Source organism: Protopterus annectens, chromosome 1.part2, assembly GCF_019279795.1.
Source record: "Protopterus annectens isolate FY-2018-M chromosome 1.part2, PAN1.0, whole genome shotgun sequence".
Taxonomy (NCBI): Eukaryota; Metazoa; Chordata; order Ceratodontiformes; family Protopteridae; genus Protopterus; species Protopterus annectens.
In genome coordinates, this window is record NC_056727.1 from 1,065,348,508 (window position 1) to 1,065,374,458 (window position 25,951).

General features: G+C 37.7%; 1 protein-coding gene across 4 annotated transcripts in view; it reads right to left on the minus strand.

Moving 5' to 3' along the window:
• The window catches only part of LOC122792228 (transcription elongation factor A protein 3-like), a 1,160,229-nt gene that overhangs the window by 127,768 nt on the left and 1,006,510 nt on the right, over nucleotides 1-25,951 (minus strand). For all 4 annotated transcript variants that reach the window (XM_044059974.1, XM_044059973.1, XM_044059975.1 and 1 more), the window contains one exon: nucleotides 3,346-3,500. In XM_044059974.1, coding sequence (XP_043915909.1) covers nucleotides 3,346-3,500 — 155 coding nt within the window. The remainder of the gene's footprint in view (nucleotides 1-3,345; nucleotides 3,501-25,951) is intronic.

Genomic DNA, 25,951 nt, shown 5'->3' on the forward strand with positions numbered 1-25,951 from the left:
TAAAAAGAAATATGTAAACTACTATGGCCATATGGAAGCAGTGCATGAAATGATATCTGCAAATATGTAAGACAAAAACACAAATGCTCCTGTGATATATACTTGACTATTATTTCTCAAAGTTGGGTATCAGAGAATATAACTTCTCCAAATCCGAGTCTGTGAAGCTGGATATTGCTCTCCCATGACCAGTTTTGTATATATATTAAAGACTTTTCCATGATTATTATTTTTCATTATTACTAAGAACAAGAGCTGCAAAGCAACAACATGTGAGCTCTCATTTCTCATCATTGCAAGTCCACTCTGTATGATGTTTCCTTTATACTGAGCAGTAGAAATAATAAGCAAATACAAACAAGAGGATTATTTCATGGAAATAGTGCACCGAATGATGTTTCCAATCAAATGAAACAATCGGTCTGATTGTATTTAGCTATTTTTTTTATCATTTTCAGGTATCAAAAAGCTCTATTTGCCAAAGAACGAAACAGTCAACCAAATTACAATTGTAGTTATGTAAAATAAGTTACACATTCCTCTTGCTTATATCTGGATGTTACTTTTCACTGTCAGGTATCATAAATCCACACTTGCCAAGAATATAGCTCATGATGTTGTATATTGCTGACCCATGATCGTCTTTTTCACAAGGACATTTGTATCATATCATTAGTACAGCCTCCAGATTATGCATTTTACTGGCATCCAGTGTTGCACTTTACATTGTTGATTGATTACAGCATTTAACCATCATAAAAGATACAGTGGGCAGTCAAGTCATTATACACTACTGTATGTTGTTTCCCCACTCTTCATCTTTTTTTACAAGTTTGTTTGCGTGATGTAATACAGCTTACACATGATGCATATTTTAGTTCTTAATGTACTTTGTATGGCTGGATGATTATAGCTTTCAACCTGCAAAGACAAGCATCATGGACAGTCAAGGTATTACACAGTACAGTAACATCCTTATGTAAGTGCTGTACAAAAGAATATTTGTAATCATGTTAATATAATGACATATAGTAAAATATTCCTGATTCCTGTGTCTGGCTATTATTCCCTACTATTCAGTAGCAGGAAATAGAGTTTGTCAAAGAATCAAGACTGTTATGCTGACTGCTGTTTTCATAGGATCATATTCATTGCATCCACATTTGTGTGGCAAATTTAATTCAGCTTTCCCTAAAAATTATTCCATAGTACTGTATCTTTATCCTGCCAGCAGAATACCAAATTATATCATACAAAACAAAGTGACATATTCCTGTTGCTTATATTTGGCTATTATTTTGTATAATGTGACATCAGACAATAGTTATTATCAAAGAATAAGCACCATAATACAGTACATTGTTTTCCACTAATCATCTTTTTTCACAAACTCATTAGTAAAGCAAAATTAATATATCCCCCCAGATGTTAAGCTGTCCCATGCATAGTTTTATTAATATGGCTTCCATATGCTACTCAATTCTGTACCCACCAGAATTTATACAATATACAGATGTTAGTATCCTGTGTGTCATTGAAGTAATATGTTCTGTAGATGTTAAGCTATTCTGCATGCAGCCAAATTAATATGGTCCTCAGATATTCTGCTTTGAACAGTTGAATGAACACAGCATTCAGCAAAGGAGACAACGCGCCAAGCAATATTGTTAACCATGTAAACTAAATGAACCATTTCTTCTTACCCATATTTGGTTATTATTTTATTGGGTATTAAAAAAAGATCCTTGTTGTCAATCAGCATTCAGAGATGATCATGGAAAAGTAATGTAAGCCATATTGATCTTCATTAACATAAATAAGGGAAACTGATTTTGCCTGAGTCAAGCTAAAACATTTTACTTTGCAGTTTACAACAATGGCTAAGTTGTTCTATGCCTGGTTGAACTAATTAATCCTCCAGATGTGTAGCCATTCTGCATAGGACAGAACTAAAACTAGCACCATATGGTAAGGTGTTCTGTGAAGTGGAGACAATGCATAAAAGAATTAAGTCACCCTCCAAATGTATTGTTGAATTAATGCAACTTGCAAATGCTAAACTGTGCACAAGAAAATCATCACAAATGGGAAACTGATTTTACTTCAGCTGAGCTGAATATCTTTTGTACTTCATGATCATGGAGATGCAACATACCTGGTATTTAAAATGATCACTGGAAAGCAGCATACATTTTGCTCTTGTTAGGAAAAAGAGGACTAGACAGCTAGTCTTAGCAAGGTAGAATATGTGATCAAATTGGGTCTATGTTTAAGCATCAAAAGAAAAATATGGCAAACAGCTACTAATTGAATGTTTAACAGTGAAAGCATAATGTTCCAAAAATGCATAACAATGAAAAATAATTCATCAAATGACCACAGTTGACCAACATCCAGGGAGTACCGCGATGCATAAGGTAAGTAAAGGAAACCTTTTAAATTTGTCCTATTCCCCACTGTGGTGCGATCTTGGAGTTGATATATATATATATATATATATATATATATATATATATATATATATATATATATATAGTTAAGGGGTGTGGAGGTGCAGCTCACCACATTGTGGGGTGTGGGGGTGGACCCCCATCTTGGTTGGTTACATTTGCAATATTGGCCAACTATGGTCATTCGATGAATTATTTTTTGTTGTTATGTGTTTTTGGAACATACAACTTTTACTGCTTATCATTCAATTAGTAGCTGTTTGCTGTATATTTTTTTGATATGCGAACATAGACCTGACCAAATTTGTTTTCAGAATCTCATTGCAAAATGTTTCTCCACATTGTTACTATTCATTGTCTATTAATATAAAACAAGCAATGCTCTTATTTTTGGAAGATTGTTTTCATCTTTTATTCATTTGCATAATAGTTGGCATTGGTCTTTATTCATTTGTGCACTGACCACTAGAACACTTCTGTTAACTAAATCAATCCTTTGCCCTCCTGCTTGTACATAAGCCAACACAATGCAAAGACACTCTCTGAACATTATCCTCATCAACAGTTTTCTCCCACAGGGTATGATTCATTATTTTTAGTCCAGCCATCAACCATGTAAATAACATTCATCATGTCACTAAATGGGTGGATGCAGCTATGCCCATTCTTTGCACATTTACTTATGTGTAATTCCATAACTACATACTGCTTCTTACAGTAAACTACTTTGAGAACATATTGTCAATACTTGAGTTCTTCCCACAATGAAGATACGTCCATGCAGATTCCTTAACTTTTCAGTTACATGCTCAGTGGTCTAGTTTGCTATGGCCTTTCAGCTCTACAAATGTTCACTTTTCTTTTTTCCTTTATCAAGATCAAAGTGAAGACTCACCTCTGCAGTCATTCTTGCAATCTTTTCAGCAGAAATGCCCCCACATAGTACACTCTTTCTGAGGTTGGGATTTTTAGGATCCTTCAAGTTACTGAACCGGCTTCTTACCCTGTTCTTGTACTTCATGTCAGTGCATTTCATCTCCTGGTAAATATGTGGTTCTTTGTCAAGGAATAGTAGTTAGAAATAGCAGGACAACCATCAAGCTTTTAAAATAACTGCATTGTTATCCTTTAAATGACAGAACAAGTCATAATAAAGAGGAAACCAGAGACTGAGTAAACAGTAAAAATGCATACCTTGGGATAGGTTATTGCAATGTAATATATATGTGCACGAACATGGATATGAGCAACCACATGAGCATATGCACATGCAAACTCATATATGTGAACATGCACACTACTTATTATGCATAGTTAAGTGCCTCCTAATCAATTGTGCAAGGGTGTTTCAGACCAAACATCCATCCATGCATCTACACCACCTTTTTTCCCATTTTTCGCATGTGGGGTTGGGGTGTCACATCAATAGTGACAATCGTCTAGAGCCAGTGTTCATACCACTGGTGGCTAGAATGTTGTGGTCGTTATTCCGTACAAATATGTACATTAAACTTATAGCTCATTTAGTGTGTCCAGTCCAACTACTACATATCTTTGCAATATGAGGGAAAACCAGTGCACCCAGAGTAATCCCATGGCAGCACAGATTGGACATGAAGACTCCATACAGAAGGCATGCCAGCCAAGAATCAAACCTGAAAACCTCTTCCTGTAAGGTGACAATGCTAACTGCTGTTCCACTTTGCTGGCCTATTTCAGGCCATATTCTATGGCAAAAATACTATTTACACATATCATCAATAATGTTTTAATGGCATTTTTAGCATTTTGTTATATTAAAAGAAGATTTATAAAAACTTCTAGCTAGAGTGCAATCCACAGCATTAATAATTTTCCAGTACCTTTCCATTTTTTGCAGACTGTAGTTTCCAGGATAGGACAGTTCTTTACTACCAAACTTGCACATTGTTTAGTTACAATCTTTGATGAAACTCTCTATTCTTAGTCTCTTATAATGGTGTTGGATGTATGGTGCAACTATTGCTCCTGAAACAAATAAAACGCCAGGGGAGTAAATGCTCAAGTTTTTATTTAATCAGTAAGCCACACCAGAATGTGGATTACCCTCAGACAGTGGTATTATGCCTCCCAAAAAGGTTTAAAGTAGGACCATGCATCACAAACACACATATCTAAACAAGGTAGCCACAAATATACAAAACCACATATACAGCTTTGCAGCTTTATAGGATCTACATATTTTTCTTATATGTGACATTCCTTTATAAAACTGCATTGCAATGAATTTTTTGCAACATTATAAGAATTTTAAATTCTTTTTCTACTAATATGTAGTGGTTAACTTCAAACATATTTAATATTAAAAAATCTGTTGTGCATATCATTAAATTTTATCAACAGCAAAACATAAGGCTAAAACAGTTCTATAAATATTAATACTTACACTCTCTTTGTGTGCATCCCTTTGCAGGAAAAACACACAGAGACAATTTATATATGAGTGTGTGTGTGTGTGTGTGTGTGTGTGTGTGTGTGTGTGTGTGTGTGTGTGCACCTGCACATGCATGTATTTGTATGTGTGTGCATATGCTCACATTTGTCTATATCTGGAAACCACAAAGTGAGCTGACACCACAGGAACAAAAAATAGAATTTAATATTAAGCGCTTTCGTCACAAATTACAGTTGACTTCTTCAGAAAAAACAGAGTATCACCTCTCAACTCCTTAAATACTCATTACAATGACATCATTAACAAGTGTGTGTTGAGCACCATATATATTTAAAGATACAGACTCCCTTTTTCACCCTTTATACATGCAAAGTTAAAAATGATGTTAAACTGCATATAATATCTAATTATATTAAATACTTCAGACTTAAAATGTTGACTTAGGTTATAAAGATATTAAAATAATAAAATAAGCTAATTATATAAAAAAATAGCTTTTAACTTCAAAAAATGGTTATTGAGACCATGTCATTCAATCCTGGGTTAATGTTGGCATTAACCCTCAATTGCTATAACAGTTTTTTATATTCAAGCAAATATTCCATAGGACCTCCTCTCTCATCCACCATAAGTTGTTCAAGAACTGTGAATTTAAAATTGTGACCTGGGTAGGTATTGACATGCTTAGCCAGTGAATTTTTTAGATTAATTTTCCTAATGTTGTATAAATGTTGGTATATACATGTTCAAAAGGCATTCTTTGTTTTGCCTATATAAAAACAAGCACATGTCTGATAAATACCAGCATATATGACATTCTTACTACTACAGTTGTACTTATGTAGTAGTTTCACCCATCCATAACTTTAAGGATACGCTGTCACCTTCCAAAATGTAATTGCAGTGAGTACACTGATTACATTTAGACATTCTCCCTAGTTCTCCGAAAGTATTGCCACCTTTTTCCTCTCTAAGATGTTTTTAACAATGGTGTCCTTTCTATACACAACCACTGGCACTTCCCCAATACTCTCTACTAGAGCTGGATCCCTTGACAAAATAAACCAGTTCTTGAAAACAATGTCCCGAATCAGTGGGAACTAGGGTGTATAAGTTAATATAAGGCCATGATGGAAACAACTAGAAGGTGAGTTACTGTTCTCCAATGGAGCACACAGTCTCGTGATATCAATCCCTAACAACGGATAGAAGTGACCCTCTAATCTCTTCTTGGTCACTTCATCAAGCAAGCGTGTCACAAATTGCTCTGGGTAACCCCTGTGTACCAACATCCTCAATAAAACTTCCCTTTCTTCATAAAAATCTTCGATCTTACTAATCATGCGAGCCAACCTCACTCCCTGGCCTTTAACCAGTGATCATTTTTGATGGACTGGGTGCCCGCTCTCATAATAAAGAAGGGAGTTCGAGTAAGTTGGTTTACGATAAATGGTGGAGCAAAATTGTGCAGAAGCATAATCTTTGCTAATCCTGATATCCAGATAACTAATGGAATCTAAATAGTTTCCATGGTGAATTCCAGAAACGTGGTACTAGAATTGAGGAACAGTAAGAAATCATGCAACTGGTCATAATTGCCATTCCATAAAATCAGGATGTCATCTAGGTAACGTCCATAAAACTTACAACATGACATCCCTTCAGATGGAAAAACCTTGGAAAGTTCCCACTAGGTCAGGACTATGTTTGCAAAAATGGTGCACAGGCTGCGCCCATAGCCCACCCCTGTGCTCTGTTTGAACAACTAACCCTCATAAATTACAAAACTGTTCTCCAGCACCAGTTCCATCAATGTCCTTAAAGGTGAAAACTTGGTGTACTGGCATAGAAAGTCATAAAACATATCTACGCCTTCATTGTGGGGAATTACAGTAAATAAGTCCTTCACATCTATTGTTGTAAAAATAATATCGCTACCAAAATACTCCTGTTTTATTTTTTTATTTATTTTTTTTTTTACATCCGGCACCCACCTTTAAGACCAATCATGGATGCAAAAGGATCTAAGACTTTTTCAATTGCAAAGTTCTTGGAATCACAGATAAAGAACTGTTTAAGTCCTTTTTCACATATTATCAAGGACTCCTGGGATTGTCTTAAAAAAATAAAAAAATAAAAAATAAAACAGGAGTATTTTGGTAGTGATATTATTTTTACAACAATAGATGTGAAGGACGTATTTAATGTAATTCCCCACAATGAAGGCGTAGATATGTTTTATGACTTTCTATGTCAGTACACCAAGTTTTTGCACACTAAAATTTTGACTTTAAGGACATTGATGGAACTGGTGCTGGAGAACAGTTTTGTAATTTATGAGGGTCAATTGTTCAAACAGAGCACAGGGGTGGCTATGGGCGCAGCCTATGCACCAGTTTTTGCAAACATAGTCCTGACCCAGTGGGAACTTTCCAAGGTTTTTTCATCTGAAGGGATGTCATGTTGTAAGTTTTACGGATGTTACCTAGATGACATCCTGATTTTATGGAATGGCAATTACGACCAGTTGCATGATTTCTTACTGTTCCTCAATTCTAGTACCACATTTCTGGAATTCACCATGGAAACTCATTTAGATTCCATTAGTTATCTGGATATCAGGATTAGCAAAGATTATGCTTCTGCACAATTTTGCTCCACCATTTATCGTAAACCAACTTACTCAAACTCCCTTCTTCATTATAAGAGCGGGCACCCAGTCCATCAAAAATGATCCCTGGTTAAAGGCCAGGGAGTGATGTTGGCTTACATGATTAGTAAGATCGAAGATTTTTATGAAGGGAAGTTTTATTGAGGATGTTGGTACACAGAGGTTACCCGGAGCAATTTGTGACACCCCTGCTTGATGAAATGACCAAGAAGAGATTACAGGGTCACTTCTATCCATTGTTAGGGATTGACATCACGAACACTGTGTGCTCCATTGGAGAACAGTAACTCATCTTCTGATTGTTTCCATCATGGCCTTATATTAACGTATACACCCCAGTTCCCACTGATTCAGGACATTGTTTTCAAGAACTGGTTTATTTTGCCAGGGGATCCAACTCTAGTAGAGAGTATAGGAGAAGTGGTTGTGTATAGAAAGGACACCAGTGTTAAAAACATCTTAGAGAGGAAAAAAGGTGGTAATACTTTCGGAGCACTAGGGAGAATGTCTAAATGTAATCAGTGTACTCACTGCAATTACATTTTGGAAGGTGACAGCGTATTCCTTAAAGGTTATGGATGGGTGAAACTGCTACATAATTACAACTGTAGTAGTAAGAATGTCATATATAGTGGTATTTGTCAGGGATGTGCTTGTTTTTATATAGGCAAAACAAAGAATGCCTTTTGAGCACGTATATACCAACATTTTTATGACATTAGGAAATTTAATCTAAAAATTCACTGGCTAAGCATGTCATTACCTACCCAGGTCACAATTTAAAATTCACAGTTCTTGAACATCTTATGGTGGATGAGAGAGGAGGTCCTATGGAATATTTGCTTGAGTATAAAGAATTGTTATGGCAATTGAGGGTTAATGCCAGCATTAACCCAGGATTGAATGACATGGTCTCAATAACCAGTTTTTTTAAGTTAAAAGCTAATTTTTTTATATAATTAGCTTATTTTATTATTTTAATATCTTTATAACCTAAGTCAACATTTTAAGTCTGAAGTATTTAATATAATTAGATATTATATGCAGTTTAACATCATTTTTAACTTTGTATGTATAAAGGGTGAAAAAGGGAGTCTGTATCTTTAAATGCATATGGTGCTCAACACACACTTGTTAATGATGTCATTGTAATGAGTATTTAAGGAGTTGAGAGGTGATACTCTGTTTTTTCTGAAGAAGTCAACTGTAATTTGTGACGAAAGCGCTCAATATTAAATTCTATTTTTTGTTCCTGTGGTGTCGGCTCACTTTGTGGTTTCCCAGTTTAGTTTCATTTTGGTTGGTTTATTTGTCTACATCTATATAAGTATTTGATTACTTTTTAATATGTATTGTTTGTATATTTGTTTATTTATGCACAAGTACTTTGCAAAGTTTTTAACTAACATTTATGGTTTTTAATGGTTGATTTTGAGTGGTATTAATTAGATAATTGAATAATTTATAACTCAAAGTAAATGTGGAGGGGAGGGTATAAAAGCTGCTTCAATTTATGGTTTGTTACATCTGATGAAGTCTAGTGGATGAAAACTCTTTGGAGATTTTTGGCATTTATGCATTAAACCTATTGTGGCTGCTACACGTTTACTTCGTGGTTATTCAGATACCTCCAACTGATACCTTTTGTTACTGTTTTTGGTTTCTTAGTTGTTCAAGGTACCCGTCCTATTCGGTTTTTATACTTAAATAAGTTGCAGGAAATTGAAAGGAAGACTGCAGAATCTGTAACAGTTGAAGAATAGAATTTTTGCGGAGTATTTATAAAGCTGAACAGTGTTTATTAAAAGGTACCTAATACAGACAATGACAGAGAAGTACTTACCCTTCTCAAGATTAATTGGAAAACAGCTAGCTTATTGCAGGAATTTGCACCACATGTAAATGCAGCTATTAATATATTTGCTGAGAATGTAGAGACTGTTCAGAATCAGCTGAATAATTGTCATATACTTGATATCTGAAAAAATCAGATTCCATGAGAATTACCAGTAAGAAGGGATAAGAAGTAGATGTGACTAAAATAAAGATGCAACTAGAATGCAATACTTTTGATAGAAGCAAAAAATGACACATTAAAGGATAAACTGAGAAAATAACCAGTTAAGAAAGCTTAATTTTAGAAGTAGGTCTAATTTATAAAGTATGTAAAGAGATTAACAGCAATAGAAAATGAGTTGTCAAAATGATATGTATTATTAATGTATTTATTTATACACTTTGTTAACTGTGGTAGTGCACTGATCCCATTGGAATAATGTCAGTCTCAGCCAGGAATGTGAACACACACAAGTGGAAAAATAAAAATAATTTATATAATAAAAGAGAACACTAAAATGAAGGAATTGTTAATATACAATAGAAAAAAATGATTTTAAGAAAGTAGTTGACAGAAGCCACTATGTACAGTATTTACACCAGTTAGAGTAGGCATCTTAGGAGTTAGAGAAGAAATGAGATAGAGAAAAGTATAGGCAGTGCGTGTCAGAGATTAGGGAGACTAGGTTATGTGACCTGAAGCATATCATAGGTTCATAGGTTCATAGGTTCATACTAGGCTATCTGCCCTAGGGCATTTATAAGCCTAGCTAGAGTGTGTTTGGCTTTTGCCACCCATTTTAAATTAATTTTGCTATGCCCTTTTTCAAGGTTAGTATACTGCGCCTCTGTCTAACAGTGACACAGAAGTGATACCCGGGGTAAACCTACGATCTCCCATCCACTCATCAAGATTCCTCTTGAAGAGAGTCAATGAGAGACTCTGCCTAACCTGGACTGGGATTTTATTCCAGAGTGAAGGGAGCCTCTGGGTTATGAATCTGTCCCTCCAGCATGTCCTATTTATTTCAGTGCTGAGGTTCAAGTCTCTCGAGTGCGTAGCTTGATGGGATTTGGATTTTCTGAGGTGCAGCATGTCCATTAATTCGGGTTGGACATGGCTTTATCGTCAGGCACAGATCGCCTCTGAGCAGGCGGTATGCCACTGAGTAGAGCTGGAGTTTCTTTAACCGGGCAGCATATGGCATCTGTTTGAGCCCTTTGATCCTCTTGGTGAGGTACTTTTGGGGTCTTTCCAGTTGCTGCAGGTGTCTGGTAAGGTACATCCCAAAAGGGGCATTGTACTCAATTATGGGCCTGATGAGGGATGAGTAAAGAGGCACGATGACCTCCCCTGATCTAGATGTGAATCCCTTCATGATTAGGTGGGCTATATAAAATGTTTTTCTAACCACTTTGGCCACGTGGTTGTCAAATGAGAGATTGCTATCAACTTGGGTCCCCAGGTCCCTAATTACTTCTTCTGTACTTAATGGATTACCACCTATGTGGTAATTTGTGGGCACTTTGTTTTAGACAAAGGGGATGACTATACACTGTTTGGCGTTTAGCTTGAGGCCATGGCTCTGGCACCAGTTGTCTGTTTCTATGAGGCCCTTTTGGAGGATGCTTGTGTCGGCTGGAGAGTCGATTATGGCACCCAGTTTGTAGTCATCTGCGAACTTGGTCAGCCACAGTCCTTCCGTGTTGGCCTGTACCTCCGAGAAATATATACCGAACAAGAGAGGTCCCAGGACTGAGCCTTGTGGGACGCCACTTGTAACTGGTTTGGAGTCTGACATGGCTCCAGCAATTCTAACCATGTGGGTTCTGTCCTTGAGCCAGTTTGCAACCCATCTAGTGACATAGGGGTTTATATTTAAGCTGGTGAGCTTATCTATAATGCCCGAATGGGGTATTGTATCGAAGGCTTTAGCTTATGCTGGGAGGTGTTCTTTAACTTGGCCTGAAAGGAGGAATAATTGGAGGGGTCTTTATGATTTGAGGGAAGATCCCTCCAGAGTTTGGATCCAAGGGTAGAAAGGGAGTGGGTTAGAGCATAGAAGCATTAGAATTTGATGCAAAGTTTAACTCAACCTAGTTTAAGAAATAAAATAAAAAGTAATCTGCAGCACCAGTGTGGTAATAGCAAAAAAAAAAAGAAAAGGAAGAAAGAGAGAACATTTTAAAATAAACACACACAAAAGTAAGTACAGATGGAAACCTGCTTTTTTCAATAGCTGAAAACAAATTATGAATTTAAAGACAAATCCAAGGTAACACCTTCATCTCTCTTCCAAAAGATACTTCAGCAGACAACTCCAACGCAAAAAAAAAACACTAATGCAAAAAAAATCTACTACAAGTACTCAAAAATGAAAATGAAAGCTAAAAATAAAAACTCATTTTTATCTGTTGAGAGACAAAAGCAGTTAATGTCATATTTGTGTTTTAATTCATGATTTGTTTTCAGATACTAAAAATAGCTTTTCAATTCTTACCCAAGTGTGTGTGTGTTTAACTATTACTGAGACTAGTTTGTCAGATTCTATGTATGATATAAATATGCATGACAGAGACATAATCTACAATATTATTCTTTAGAATAAAAGTATACTTCAATTGCAAATAATTAGATTTTATTCAAAACTCTAATCCTGTTAAAGGCTAAAGTAAAAGAAAATAGCATGCAAATTAAATGCAAACTCAATCATGCAAAATAATGACAATAACTCCAAAATGAATCTGACTGCTGTTATGAAAATGCACAATAAGCAAGTTTAGGTGCAACATAATATGGGCAACATTCACAGTCGATTGTAAACATTGGAAGAGTCAGTTTGAAACATCAACAGCACTCTCTCTACATTTGTGGAATAATTATGAAAAGTTGTGAGGGGGGAAAAAAGAGGAATAAGCCTGCCCCTCTTCTCCTCCCACCAGCCTGACCAGGCTGTTACCCCTCCTTCCTAACAAAACTTCCAACAAAACCTTCCAAAACAGACCTAATCACACATTAAAAAGAGATGAAGCCAAACCTCATTTGGTGTACTCCATCCTCACTAAACCAAACTGGATCTCTGTCATCAAGCTCCTAAAACCCTATCATATAAATGTCCAAAGCAGCCAATTACCTAAGTGGCTGAAAATTAACCAATGATCCCTCTCCATTTCCAAAATAACACTCATAACCCTGTATAACCCTAACTACCAACAGTAGCTTCTAATGATCCCCAGGTCATTACCTGCCAAAGTACCTTACTAAAACAAAGTAAGGTCAATTGCATGCTCTCATGCCTAACAGCAGCCCCAGTTTACCACCCATTGGATGTAATAATGACCAAAATGAGATTTCCTTTCTAAAAGATCAGTATAATAGCAATCCCACCATCACACCAACTCTCCATTATAAGGCAAGAAAACATTTGATGACCAACATAGCATTTGCTAACCAACAAACCACCATCTTAATGACTTCAATACATCCATAAAGCAAATGCCATACAGACTGTAACCCAGTGAGCCTCAATTCAGCAATGCCAACCCTCAGAACAAAAGCTATCTTGTCAGTGGCCACTGACTGTCAATCTTCACCCTATCAAATGTACCCCAACCCTTCCTGCATATGAACCACTATCCAAGATCTGGTAAATGAATGTAGCTCTGCCACATGTGCAACTACACTAATCGCAACTAAATCCTCCTTGACCAACTGAGCTGCCTTACCTTGATCCCAAGCCTGATCTAAATAACTCAGTCCTTCCCACCAAACTCCTTTCCCCAGGCAGCTGCAACACATATTTATTTAACAGTGCCTTATCATATGCCTTCCTTAGAAAAGTTGCCCCAGACTCCTGCAGAAATCATCTAATCCTTCTAACCCAACCTGTCACACCTCATCTAGCAGCTTGAACAACCCATACCACTGCCATATTAACCTGATAAAAATGAACCCTATTCCCCAACAACTTCTCCTGGCAAACCTATAAATCCATCTAAATTGAAACTAACTCCAAATATTCAACATCCCTCCTCCAATCCTCCTTCTCTCCTGCCAGCCAACAAGCCCAAAACCAAACCCCGCAAAGTAACTCAGTACCTTCTGCCACCTTTGCAAACAAAAGCAAATCTCCATGAACTATCCAATCCATCTGCCAAATGGCCGTACCACTAAACTGCTCCAAAAGACACCACAATACTAAAACAACATACACCAACTTATTAGACCTCACCCAAATGATGCAAGTAAACTGTCCAACAAGCAAACTTCAGGAGCCCAAAAAGCTCAACAGCATCCTTAATCACCACTTGCATTGAATTTCCCCCTTGAAGCCTTTCTTTCAATGTGTTACCTTCACATCTGGTAAAGAAACAAACCATGGCCTACATCTCCTAGGACAAAACAATACCTTGCTTAAACCTTCTAATTTTTACTTCGCCAATGGAAACACCCAATTCCCCACATATTCCCCCCAAATACCTGCATACCTACAATGCTCCATCAAACCCTACCTACTCTTAGAAGTCATACATATAACTTACCACCTCCTAGCAGCCCAAAGTAAAGAATATCAAACAAACCCAATGACCTACCCCCCCCAGTCCTACTCCTCCAAACTTTCACAATCCCTTCCTTCCTCTACAAGAGATGAAAATTCCTACAAATTGACCCCTCCACCTTTCATTCAATAGAAAATCCATGAAACCCCCATCAATTACCTGTACATTAATGGGAAAATGCATCCCCAGTCTTCCCTTTCACCAATGAAAGGACACCCCTGTTTCTCTATCCAGAAAATTCCCTTTACCCCCAGCTACCTTGACATCCACGTAACAAAGATAACCTACACAATTCAGGCTGTTGCAAATTCAGTTTAACCAACATACCTTCCATGTCTGTCACCTGCACAGCAGAATACATACCCATATTGTAACTGTGCGAAAACCTACACTCTAACCACAAACATATCCCACTCTCAAAATGTACCCCCATCACATCCCATTTTCTAAGTCAAATGTCTTTATGTCTCACAACCCAACACTGTGACTGATCAACCACTGTCACTTCTGATCATGTCACAAGCAAGCATCCCTCACTCAAAATACACTGTACCTCTCAGATCGACAGAAAATAAGCCAAAATCAGCAAGGCCAAGGCAGTATTCTTCTCCAAACAAACCACCATGTAATCAATGAAACCTAACATCTAATGAAGCTTAACACCCCATTGCCTCCTGTCTTTAGCCACAAGTCCACTAAAGCCTGCAAAGGCTTTACTTATTGCATTTCCTGCTTCCATCAGATGATAAACCCTAACCACATCAATTAATTTAAGTATCAATTAATTCAAATTATCAGCATACTTCCCTATTCCAAACCTTCCCTTTAACTAAAGTGGTAGATGAAAGGGTCAAAAAAAAAAAAGAAACTCCCAACCCTAGGTCTTGCTTAGCTAATCACTCAGCCAGATTCCAAAATCCAACCCACCTCAGTTGTTATGACTCTTCCCCACCTACAGACTACCCCAAACTCCCCAGAGTTAAACCTAAACACCTGCTTCACCACGCCCCTGATGTATTTCATCCTTACCTATCCTCACACTAATTTCATACCACACAAACTATCATGAGCACATAAAGGATACCACTATCTGTGACTTCAGAGCGTACCACCCAAGTGGCCAAACCACTCTTTGCAGTAACCTCCATCACCTGACAAGACCACCTCCTTTGGATCACCATTTGATACAAACTCTGCACTTCCACCTGTGACCTCAATGCGTAGAGCTCTAGTGGCCAAAACCCCCATCACAGCAGCATCCATCACCTGTCGAGACCACCATATGTAATCTCATTGCACACCATTTCAGTGGCCAGAACATCCACTGCAGCAGCATCCCTCACGGCATCGGTCTGCTAAAGAAAAGACAACTGTAAATCTTCTGAAAGAGCAATTATGAAATGCTCACATTGCGAGGTGAAAATCTGGACATTCAGCACAGCTGAGAGGTAAGCTTCACTGCTATACTCCAGAGAGGCTTCTAACAGACTGTACCTCATACCTCTTGCCCTTATAGTGCAGGAAATGTGGACAGAGCTGCAATTCATGGGGCACAAAGTCCCAAAGACAGGTACATGAATTATTTGCAAGGTATAAAGTCGAAACTGAAATGCCTGCCATTATTTCCTAATTTCCCTTCAAACCTCAACTGCTAAAATAAAAAGTTTTGTGTGACCCTGCATTTAGAGCCATGCTCATCCCAACACTAACCCTAATGAATGTTCAAAATAAAAGCAGTGATAATGTGAAATCAAATGTACCTGAAGATCAGAAGTGTCTACTAGTAATGCATTCAAATATGTCACGTGTGTGTTTACTTTACTCAGTAAGAGAAAATGAATTGGCTTGTCATGTCTTATTACTATGCCAGTGGGAGGGGTCTAACCACTCACTCCTTCTCTGATTTCCCACTTTATACTAATAAGGTTTAGGATATATATCACTGTCCCAAAATTGCAAGAAATTGGAGACTGATTTAATAACCTTTTTTTTTTGACACACAGACACGGATGTTATGTGCTACATGGCTGCAGGTCTCTTGAGCACCTAACTCTGGTTATGAACATAATTGCAAAATTGTAAAGAGTGCCCTTGTCTGTATCACTCAAACTGCACTTCAATTCCATAACCCTACACAGCATGCTCTCCTTCATCCATTTTGTTACACAGAAGAAGCACCAAATACTTAATTTGTACTGGATAGTGATAATTATTAAAACATTACATATGATGAATTAATTCCAAGCAGGGTAGGAGAGAAGGCAATGTAATTAGGACAGTCTGGCAAACTTTAGCAACAGCATAGATAATGGTACACAGAATATATTTATTTATTTATTTTATTTATTTATTTCACATTTGTTAACCAGGATAGTCGGACTGGACAGCAGGTGTCCGTTTTCACCAGAGTCCTGTGGAGTAAAGCTCCAGCATAATTAAAAAGAGAGAATATAATTTACAATAACATGAGAGAAGAAGTTGTAGATTGCTTTAACATAGTATAACAAGTTACAAAACTGCTTACAATAGGTCAGAGCATAGATATAAATGTTCAGGTAGATGTTACAATATAAAGATATTTTAGATAGTAGTAATGAGAATTCAGTTGTTGGCTAAAAAGGTGAAACATATATCACTTAAGATTTTTATCACTGAATTTCTGCTAACCTTAGTGAAAGATTTACTGTATTAACTCTAAGTTTGAATGTTTGGGTTTCAAAAGCTGCCAACACCACAAGTCTCTCAAACCTCCTCCTCCCCCTTTGTGGGTGTTACTGCTACACAAGCATGCCCAGCACCTGCCTGTTACTTGTCTCACACCCCAACCTTTGAAAAAACAGTCACTTCACCTTTCAAAAGCAACCCAGTGGCAAGGTGCCACCATCACTACTCCACCACTATCAATTTTTGCTAAGCAATGTAAACTCTTGCACCAGAAATGTTCATATTATTAAACATGAACCACATGTTTAAAAGTGCTTCTTCCCTATCATAAAACTCAATAGCCCAGTACACCCACCACTTTTCTACAACATTTGCTACAGCAAGACAAAATGAATTGCAAGTGAACAAACATTTTTCACCACACAGAGAAACACAAATAACATCCATACACACACTTCCCATTTCCACAACCAGGCATGCCAGACCAACAACAGCCACCAAGGAATATAAAGTACACATTCAATACACTCATGTATGAGCAGAGGGTCCCTCGTGAGGTGTATTTTCCCCCAAACAACACACCAAACATCAAACCCTGTAGCATGCAGTCTGCAAAGCAACCATGTTAACCATTATACAAGAACAAAACTGTAATAAAGGACCCTGAACTCGCCACAAGCCCAATGCAAAGAACCTGCCACATTACAAAGTAACAGCATCAGCCATCACTCGACGCACAACTCAAGACTCCTTTAGGGCCAGCAAACAGAACTGCCATAACCCAAAAGCCATAAACCACTACCTCACCAATCCCATACAGCAGCCACGCACAAATACCTCAAATAACTCAACAACCATTTACCTAATGTCTCCCTTCATCTCCAAAATTATACCTACTGCCCAGCCATGCTACCACAGACCCTCTAAACCTATTCCCCTCCCTTGGATGTTATACTGCCACTGAAACCATACCAGCATGCCCCAGAGCACAGTATCAGTTGAAAGAACAAAGCACAAAGAGACAAAGAAAAATTTCTATACACTGATTTGACTTACTGCACCATACCAACCATTGTTAAGCCGTGGCCTACCTGCACCAGAAGTACCTACTGGTCCATCTCGGATGTAGTACTTGCCTTAGCAAGTTCATATCAAAATGTGATTCCTTAACCAGTTACACTTGGATAAAACCCATTAAGCCCCTCTCTATGCTTACCTCATTTCCTCCCAATCGTCCTACATTCCCATTTAACCCTTTCATCCCCCTCACTATCCTCCTTCCCTACCCTCTTAATTCCCACTACTATTTATACGTAACCCCCACCTGAAAATGTCCCTAGACAAATTGGTTTGTTACCAAACTTCATTTATGCTCAACAAAATGTTAGTTAAAGAAAGATGTTTCACTGACTAGCACTAGAACTATAAAGGCATCATGGTTTTAAAACATATGCTTCAAACAAATAATTCAACAACCACATTTTTAAAGGTAAGAAAATTATCATATTGCCTCATTCTTCAGGCAGAGACTGTTAGACACAGACTTCTATAGACAGGAACCTAAAGTTGAGTGGACAGAAAGAAAAAGGCAATATTCACTGTGCTGGTGGCAGGCTAACCAAAAAGCAACAATCCTTACTGACTTAAAAGTCAAGCACACAGAGTGAATCTTTCATTGTACAGTATTAAAATGATCAGTTCCCAATTCTTTGAGTTTTACTGCTCAACAACACTACTGTTGATACTTGCTTTCTCACTCAATATTGGAAAGATGTGCTCCACCTCAAAATAGACTGATTAGTACTAAGCTAACTGCCCTTGTGAGCCATTTTAAGCCTAGCCAATTATCCCTTGTGAGATTTTAATCCTGCACCTTGTGTTTGTAAGGAAAACACCTTAACCATTAGGCCACCCTCCCAACACGGTTAATGGATTGATTGATTTATTGATTGAGTGATTGATTGACACTATGAGGACTCAACCTCTTTGAGCAAAACATTATTTTTCAAAAATGCAATGTCCTCACAGTGAGAATATTAAAGAGTGTGAGGGAGTAAAGCCCCAGTGGGGGTACAAGACGTTTTTTACCACTTCAAGAAATGTTTTATTTATTTAGTTAGTTATTTGCTGTTATGCTTGCTGCAGTTGCACAAAAAATGTACAGTGAAGTGTATGTGCTTAATTCCTATATGTAGTGTGGCTGTATATTTCTGTAAGGTACATCTATACAGTTCAGTTTTGAGGAATACAGTTTTAAGGAAACATTGTGAACCCACAAGTGGACACTACATGTTGGTCAATGCTTCTAGTAAAGATGTTTTTTTCTTGTTTTGTCTCTGCTGCCTACTGATTATCCATCCACTCCCATTGAGTGGTTCTATTCATTCCCCAACACTGGTGTGAGAGTCAGCTGACAGAGGGCATCATTTAGGTGCCTTTCAAGGGTAATTTGGCTCTTTCTTGCTTGTGCTGTATTATCTTGTATGCACTTGCCAAAGCTCTGGGAGAACTGTGTGATGGGCTGAATGTGAAGACCATCCCCTCACATCCACAAGAGGTATTCACTCCAAGCAGCAACTCTTCTCTCCGGGATGCTCAAGCAATAGTTTCTCCAGGTTCCAACAGGGAATCGACATTAACTTCATGTCACCCTAAATGCACATACCGCTCCACACCCCCTGTGACAGGTGAGCAGTCCATGCCCCTTCAATCCCCATCATCCTCATCCTCCTCCCTGCATGGTTTCTTCATTGCCAGGGCTGTTAATGAAACACTGATCAAGCCCTCTGTGCAATAGAGCCAGTGTTTCCAGATAAAACTTGATAGCAGTATTTCTCAACCAGTAACTAGACAGTTATTTATATGACACTACCTGTAACATGAAAACTCATAATTTAGAACCTGAAGAATATTCCAAACAGTGCATGACAATCATTAAATACTATTCCAAATGAGATGTACGGCCATCTTGCATTTGAGTCTGTTTCTGAAGCAAAGGCCTAGCAATGTAGCCAGGCTCCATGTATTTTTGGTGGCATGATAATTGCTTGATTAATAAAGCAGAAACTTGAGTAACATCTGTTCTAAGTGAATGAACTTGTGCTTCCACTTCCAGCAAAGGTAAATAAATGTGAATCTTTTTAGGAATGAGATTATACATTGGTTTCATGATAACTGGTCTTGTCAGAAACACAGAAGTGCAGAAGCATAACAGTGGTAGGGGAGCGGTTCCATATATGCTAAAATATGCTGTAGCTATAATTGAGCTATATTGTTGTCTTAGGTGTTCACTGTTGTACTACAGTTTATTTGTCCTAATCTGTTATACTTAATATTCTTGTCAAATAATTCTATCACTCTACATGATTTTATATTCATTCACATCTTGGTCAGCAAGGAAAAATAAGTATTTATAGTATGCCCTGTGTTATCATCTGGTTGTGAAATAATCAAATAAATAAATAAATAGTAGTTTCTAACCCCTTCTAGCAGAGCCGGATCCAGCAGTAGGCAACATAGGGAAATGCCTAGCGCCCTATGAAGGCTAGAGGGCCCAAAAAAAGGGAAACATTTAAATATATATATTATTTTTTTCAGAAATTTGGATTACAATCCCATGATTCAGGACCAGTGTGCAATGCGCATGGTTCAGTGTGTGTGCAGGCTCACAGCATTATCTTTTTCATGTGCATTGGTGGTTGGCTTGGCTTCTTCCAGGAGTGTGGGAGTACATTTCCACTACTGATGTCTTTTTTCTCCCTCCAGGCATCAGACTAAGCACCACTTATTGGATGCATTGGACTGCTTCCCCCTGGCCTGACCAACTTAATAGTTCAGTCGGGTCAGCAGCAGGTCACAGGTGCAGTAGAGAATTTAACACTGTCTGTTACGCCATGCTTAAATTCTTTTACTGAGATGCTGAATCCTGATGCAAATCATGACTAGTGACCCCTCTTGAAATGTTAAAAAAACAGTTCAGTACCAGCCGGGCTGCCTGCAACAATCAACTCCTTAGTGAGTTTGCCAGCCCAGATGAATGGAACAGACCAAATGAGGACATAGTAAGGTAAGTCACTCAGTCCTACCAATCACTTTCTCCAGAAGCGGAGAGTAATGAACTCTGGGCTGGCAATTGGCCAATGTGTCACGTGTGTCTGAATGGTCAATACAGAGTGAGTGAAAGGTTGCAAGAGAGCACATGGTGATCAACTGTCCATGGGTTTTATTTTCCAGTAAATTATGAGCCCCCAAATAGCAATATACATTTCAGTTTCAGACTTCAGATCCTTCATAAAAAACATACTAAACTCTAATCCTGTTATTCTAGTAATTTTCTAATTCAACAAGAGCAATATTTAAAGTTTGTCTCCATTTTTGGGCCTTTGTCCAGCCATTATTTTAGACATTGCCCTGATTTTCTATACTAAGAGGTTGAGAGGTATGAGAGCACACATCTCTTCAGCTGTCCCTGATTTTGACCCAAATTTTATCTCTGTCTTAATCCATCTTAAGACTGATGGCTCTTGGAGAAAAGGTGGTGAATTACCTTTAATAATTGGGAGGGTGGCCTAATGGTTAAGGTGCTTGTCTTAAAAACACAAGGTGCAGGGTTTTAGTCTCACAAAGGATAAATTGGCTAAGCTTAAAATGGCTCATAAGGGCAGTTGACCTAGTACTAATCTATGAAGATAAATAATGATAACAATTTGAGTTATATTTCTTTTACTACAGAAAAGTGCATGTTAATTCACATTCTCTTATTCTGTCAATGTTTCAAGTTAATAATACTAATGCTTTAAGAGTGTCCATTATTGTCCCCGATTGTTTCTGATTACATCTGTATTCTCTATGTTTATGAGCATTATTTAAAATATGTCTATTTTGGGGCCTTTATACAACTCCCACCATTAGTTTAGACTTTGTCCACATTTCTTGCACTAAGAGGTTGAGAGATATGAGAGCATACCTCCCCTCAACTGTCCCTGACTTTGACTCGAATTTTATCTCTGTCTCTCTTAATCCATCCTAAGACTGATCGATGACTATTGGGGAAAATATGGTGACAATAATTAGAGTTATAGGTCTCTTTTACTTCAGAAAAGTGTATGTCAAGTCACATTCTCTTGTTCTGTCAATGGGCCAACTTTAATTTTTTAAGAGTGTCCATGGTTCTCCTGTTTTTTTTTTTTTTTTTTTTTTTGGCAGACGTGCTAAGAGGTTGTGAGAGGTATCATATGCCTCTCTTAGCTGTTAAGGTTTGGACATAATACAGATTTTTGACCCATATTTTTGGTCTGTGTTCCTCTTATCTGGAAAATCACTGAGGATATAATACTAATAAACAATAAGGTTGTACAGATTTTCTATAGCCTTTAGAATATACAAGCTAACAACACAAATCCTGTTATAAGAGAGTAATGTCTTTTTTTTGAGGCCTTTGCTCCCCCCCCCCATTATTTTAGACTTTGTCCAGACTTCTTATGCTAAGAGGTTGAGAGGTATGCAGTAGTGAATTAATATACAGGAGGACAATGACAGTTTTTTAATATACTCTTTCCAAATTCTGCCCCATTACACCAGTCAGGATAAAGACTGCCCCTCTTAATCCCTCCTAAAGTGTGTTTATTTTTTTATTTTGTATTCTTTGGGAAAAGGTGGTGAATTAATTTGTATTTAAATATTGACATTAAGTAGGTATAAACTTCAGAAAATGTATATGAATTCACTTCTTATTGTGGCTCAAGTTAATAGCAGTAATATTTTAAGTGTCCCCTGACTGTCCACACTGCTCCATAATTATTTCTGGATTTCTCCCCAATTTGCTGAGAATTATAGCTGGTGACTACTTCTGATTACAGAAAGCAAAGCTGAATGTTAATATAGATATTGTAGTGGGCTGGTACATACACATGTATGTAAAAACACACATATACTGCATACAGACACACATACATATTCAGATGCATATACATGCCTGCAACAGTAAAACCAACAGCATTTTAGAGGGCATTTGTTGTTGTCACTGTCTGGTACAGTGTTTTGATTTCCATCTGAGGGCTTTTAGATTGACTATGTTGAAAGCAAATGATTATCAATGTGGTTTGTTAGGAGGGAGGAGACACGGCTCAGTAGCTATAAAAGAGCAGTTTGACCATTACATCTGTGATTCCCTGAAAGTCAAATGTAGTGTATACCATCTAAACAGAGGTACTCTCCTGAGACTGTATGTTTGTGTCTTGTACCAAAGTACCTTATTACAAGTCCCTGAAATGTTTATTGTGACCTGTCTTTGGAGAACTGACATAAGGCCTATATACAGTTAGTAAAGCTAGAATTTCAGAGTGCTTATTGGCTTTTGTTGTTTCAGTCTGGCACTATGCTTGGTTTCCACCTGTAATCTCTGTAAAAATGGCTGGGGCAAATGCAGGTGATGTATGGAAGCAAAAATGGCAGGAGGAGATGTATGAAAGTAAATGGCAGCTTTAGGAGTGTGTCTGATTATTGATATGGTTTGTTGGAAAGGGGTGGCAAGAATTTTGAAAGACCTATATTGACATTATTTATAGTAATGTGATTACTTCATAGCCAGCATTTCAGAAAGCATTTGTTGTCACAGTCTGCTGTTGTGCTTTGTTTCCACCTGAGGGTTGTTGAACCCCTACAGAAGAGGCTGCATAAAACTAATATCAAGACTGCGTGTGTACTAACTAAGCAGTGTCTCAGAAGTTTCAATCAGGTATTGCATAGCGTTAGTGTCATACTTCCAAGCAGCTAAAGCTGTAGAGTCAAATTCATAGGAATACTGAGCTGTAAGCTCTTTGGTTACAAGTGAAGTCTTAAGTGTGCTTCGTACCGAAGTCCTGAATACCAGTTCTCTGAAACTTGTGTAATACACTCAGGGGCAGTTAGAGGTATAGCCTTTGGCTTTAGCTCATGCACTGCCAGTCTGGCATTTTGCAGTGTACTTGGGTTTTCATTGTGGGTGTTGTGTTGTGAACTTCTGCTAAGTATAGTAATGCTTTAAAATGCTTCTTTATTGAATATGAGATGGCAGTACATAAGGAAGCTTTTTTAACCAGAAAATGCATTTTTACCGTTGTAATGTGCTGTAATTACAATGCCATGTTTTCAAGCTGCTAAAGCTCTGGGACTGAATGTAGAGACAGATGTGGTGCACAGACAGAGGCTGAAGTTAGACTGCAGTTGTTAAGTTTTTTATGTGTAAATCATGTTTATTACCTGTGTAGAAAATGTGTAGCCAAGAGAGGCTGCATAAGTATGGAAAACATGGCAGAGATGCAGTTTTATGAAGTTGTCTGTTAACTGTTGCATTCAATAAACCTGACTAGGACTATTTTTGGAAGGACAGATTCTGGATGCAAAGAAAACAGAAATGGAACTTTTCATTTTGGAAAATGAAGAGATGCTCTGTGACAAAAATCCAGGCATGATGTAATATTCTGATTGCCCATACATAAGGCTGAGTCACTGATGGTGAGTAGTTTCAGATTTGTATGTTAACTGATGACGAATGCTCTAATTTCCTCAGAAATTATTTAAGTAATGATTTAAATATTTTTACTGATAAAATGCACTTTGGCATATATAGCTCACCTCTTATTTTATTTACAAGTTCAGATACATATTGGTAATAGGACTTTGCAACACTGTGTAGCACAGGTGCAGACACAACAAAAGATACCCTTACTTGGAAGTACTCTTTCATAATGCACAAACATGCATCTGGACCTGCTAAAAGGAAAAATAGTGAAGAATAAATGTAAGCCAAAAAACAGATGGCATTCATGCAGTCTTTCCTGAGTCAAAAGTCTTGAGTGCCTTCCAGTGCGCATGAGCTGCAGCCAGAGTCAGACACATTGGCAAATTGCTCCACCACTAAAGGATTTGAATCCATTACAGCTGTATGAAAGGGAGGGTCGAGCTCGGCCATGGAGCACAATGTAACCAGCTAAGAAGTCTTTGAAAGTATCGGCACCATACCTGCTGGGCCTGAAGCTGCCAGTGGCATGAGTCTAAATTTCTGGCAGACCAACTAAATACTTTTGAATATGCTGTGAAAATGTTGATCTTATTGTTGTGATGGGGAAATGTATTGGACTGAATACAACAAGCAAGAATTTACAAAACATGAAAATATCTCCTGATGAAGTGGTTACCATTTACAGCTGTACAAAAATAAAACATGTATTTGATTCCTATGAAAGAGAAGCCAAATAAATGGCTACCAACCATAGCTATGCAGCTGAAGGAAGACAAACTAGGAAACCAAAACTAATCCATGATGAAACAAACCAGTAAACAAGATTTCTCTGCAAGAGAAAAATTCATCTTTGAGACATTTAATGTAATTACAGAAAGTCTAACTGAGGAATTAAAAAAAAAATAAGCCAGTCCTATGAAGTACTTCATAGCATTTTAGAATTTTAAAACTGAAATTACCAATGACACACAATGAATTATGCAGCTGTGGAAAAAGCTTACAAAAATACTAAGCAGATGATCTGGAAGACTGTTACATAGGTTCATAGGAGGTAACTAGGCTAATGGCCCTAGGGCTTTTACAACCCTAGCTATGTTATACCTGGGTCTATATTAAAATGAAGCATTAAAACATCAACTCACCTTTGACTGAGCCCTATTTCCCAAAGCTGCACAACATCGAACGGCCAAATTATCGTTTTCTTTCCAAGGGAAAGAAATCGGTTGGCCGTTCTTTTAAATCTGCCCTTTTCCCGACTGTAGTGTGATCTCAGAGTTAGTATATTTAGTTAGGGGGGTGGGGGCAAAGTCCCCCACTTTAATAGTGTTTGTTGTAATGAGGTGTGTGTGTTTGGGCTACCAATTTCTTTCCCTTGGAAAATAATCGGTGATTTGAGGGTTCAATGTTGTGCAGTTTCGAGAAATAGGGGTTGATCAAAGGTGAGTCGACATTTTAATGCTTTGTTTATATAATATAGACCCTTATGCCTGAGTTCACAGAGGAATTCTTGCAGTTCTCCTCTTTAATCCCACAAATTTGCAGACAGCCCTGTTTCAATGAGACAGTATATTGTTGACCATGACCTACATGAAACATTCCCCAGTGTTGAAACTGTGCTCCATATATTCTCGTGTATACTCATATTGTCGTGTATACCTGTTGCCAATACCAGTGGGTAGAGGTCCTTCTCTTGTTTAAAAAGGATAAAAAGTGAAAGAAGAACATGCATGGGCCAAGACCTATTATCTACTTTATCCTTGTTAGCAATGGAATCGGCTTTGGTCAAACACTTGGAGTTTGATGATCTTGTGGATGCTTCCTCGAAGAGAAAATCA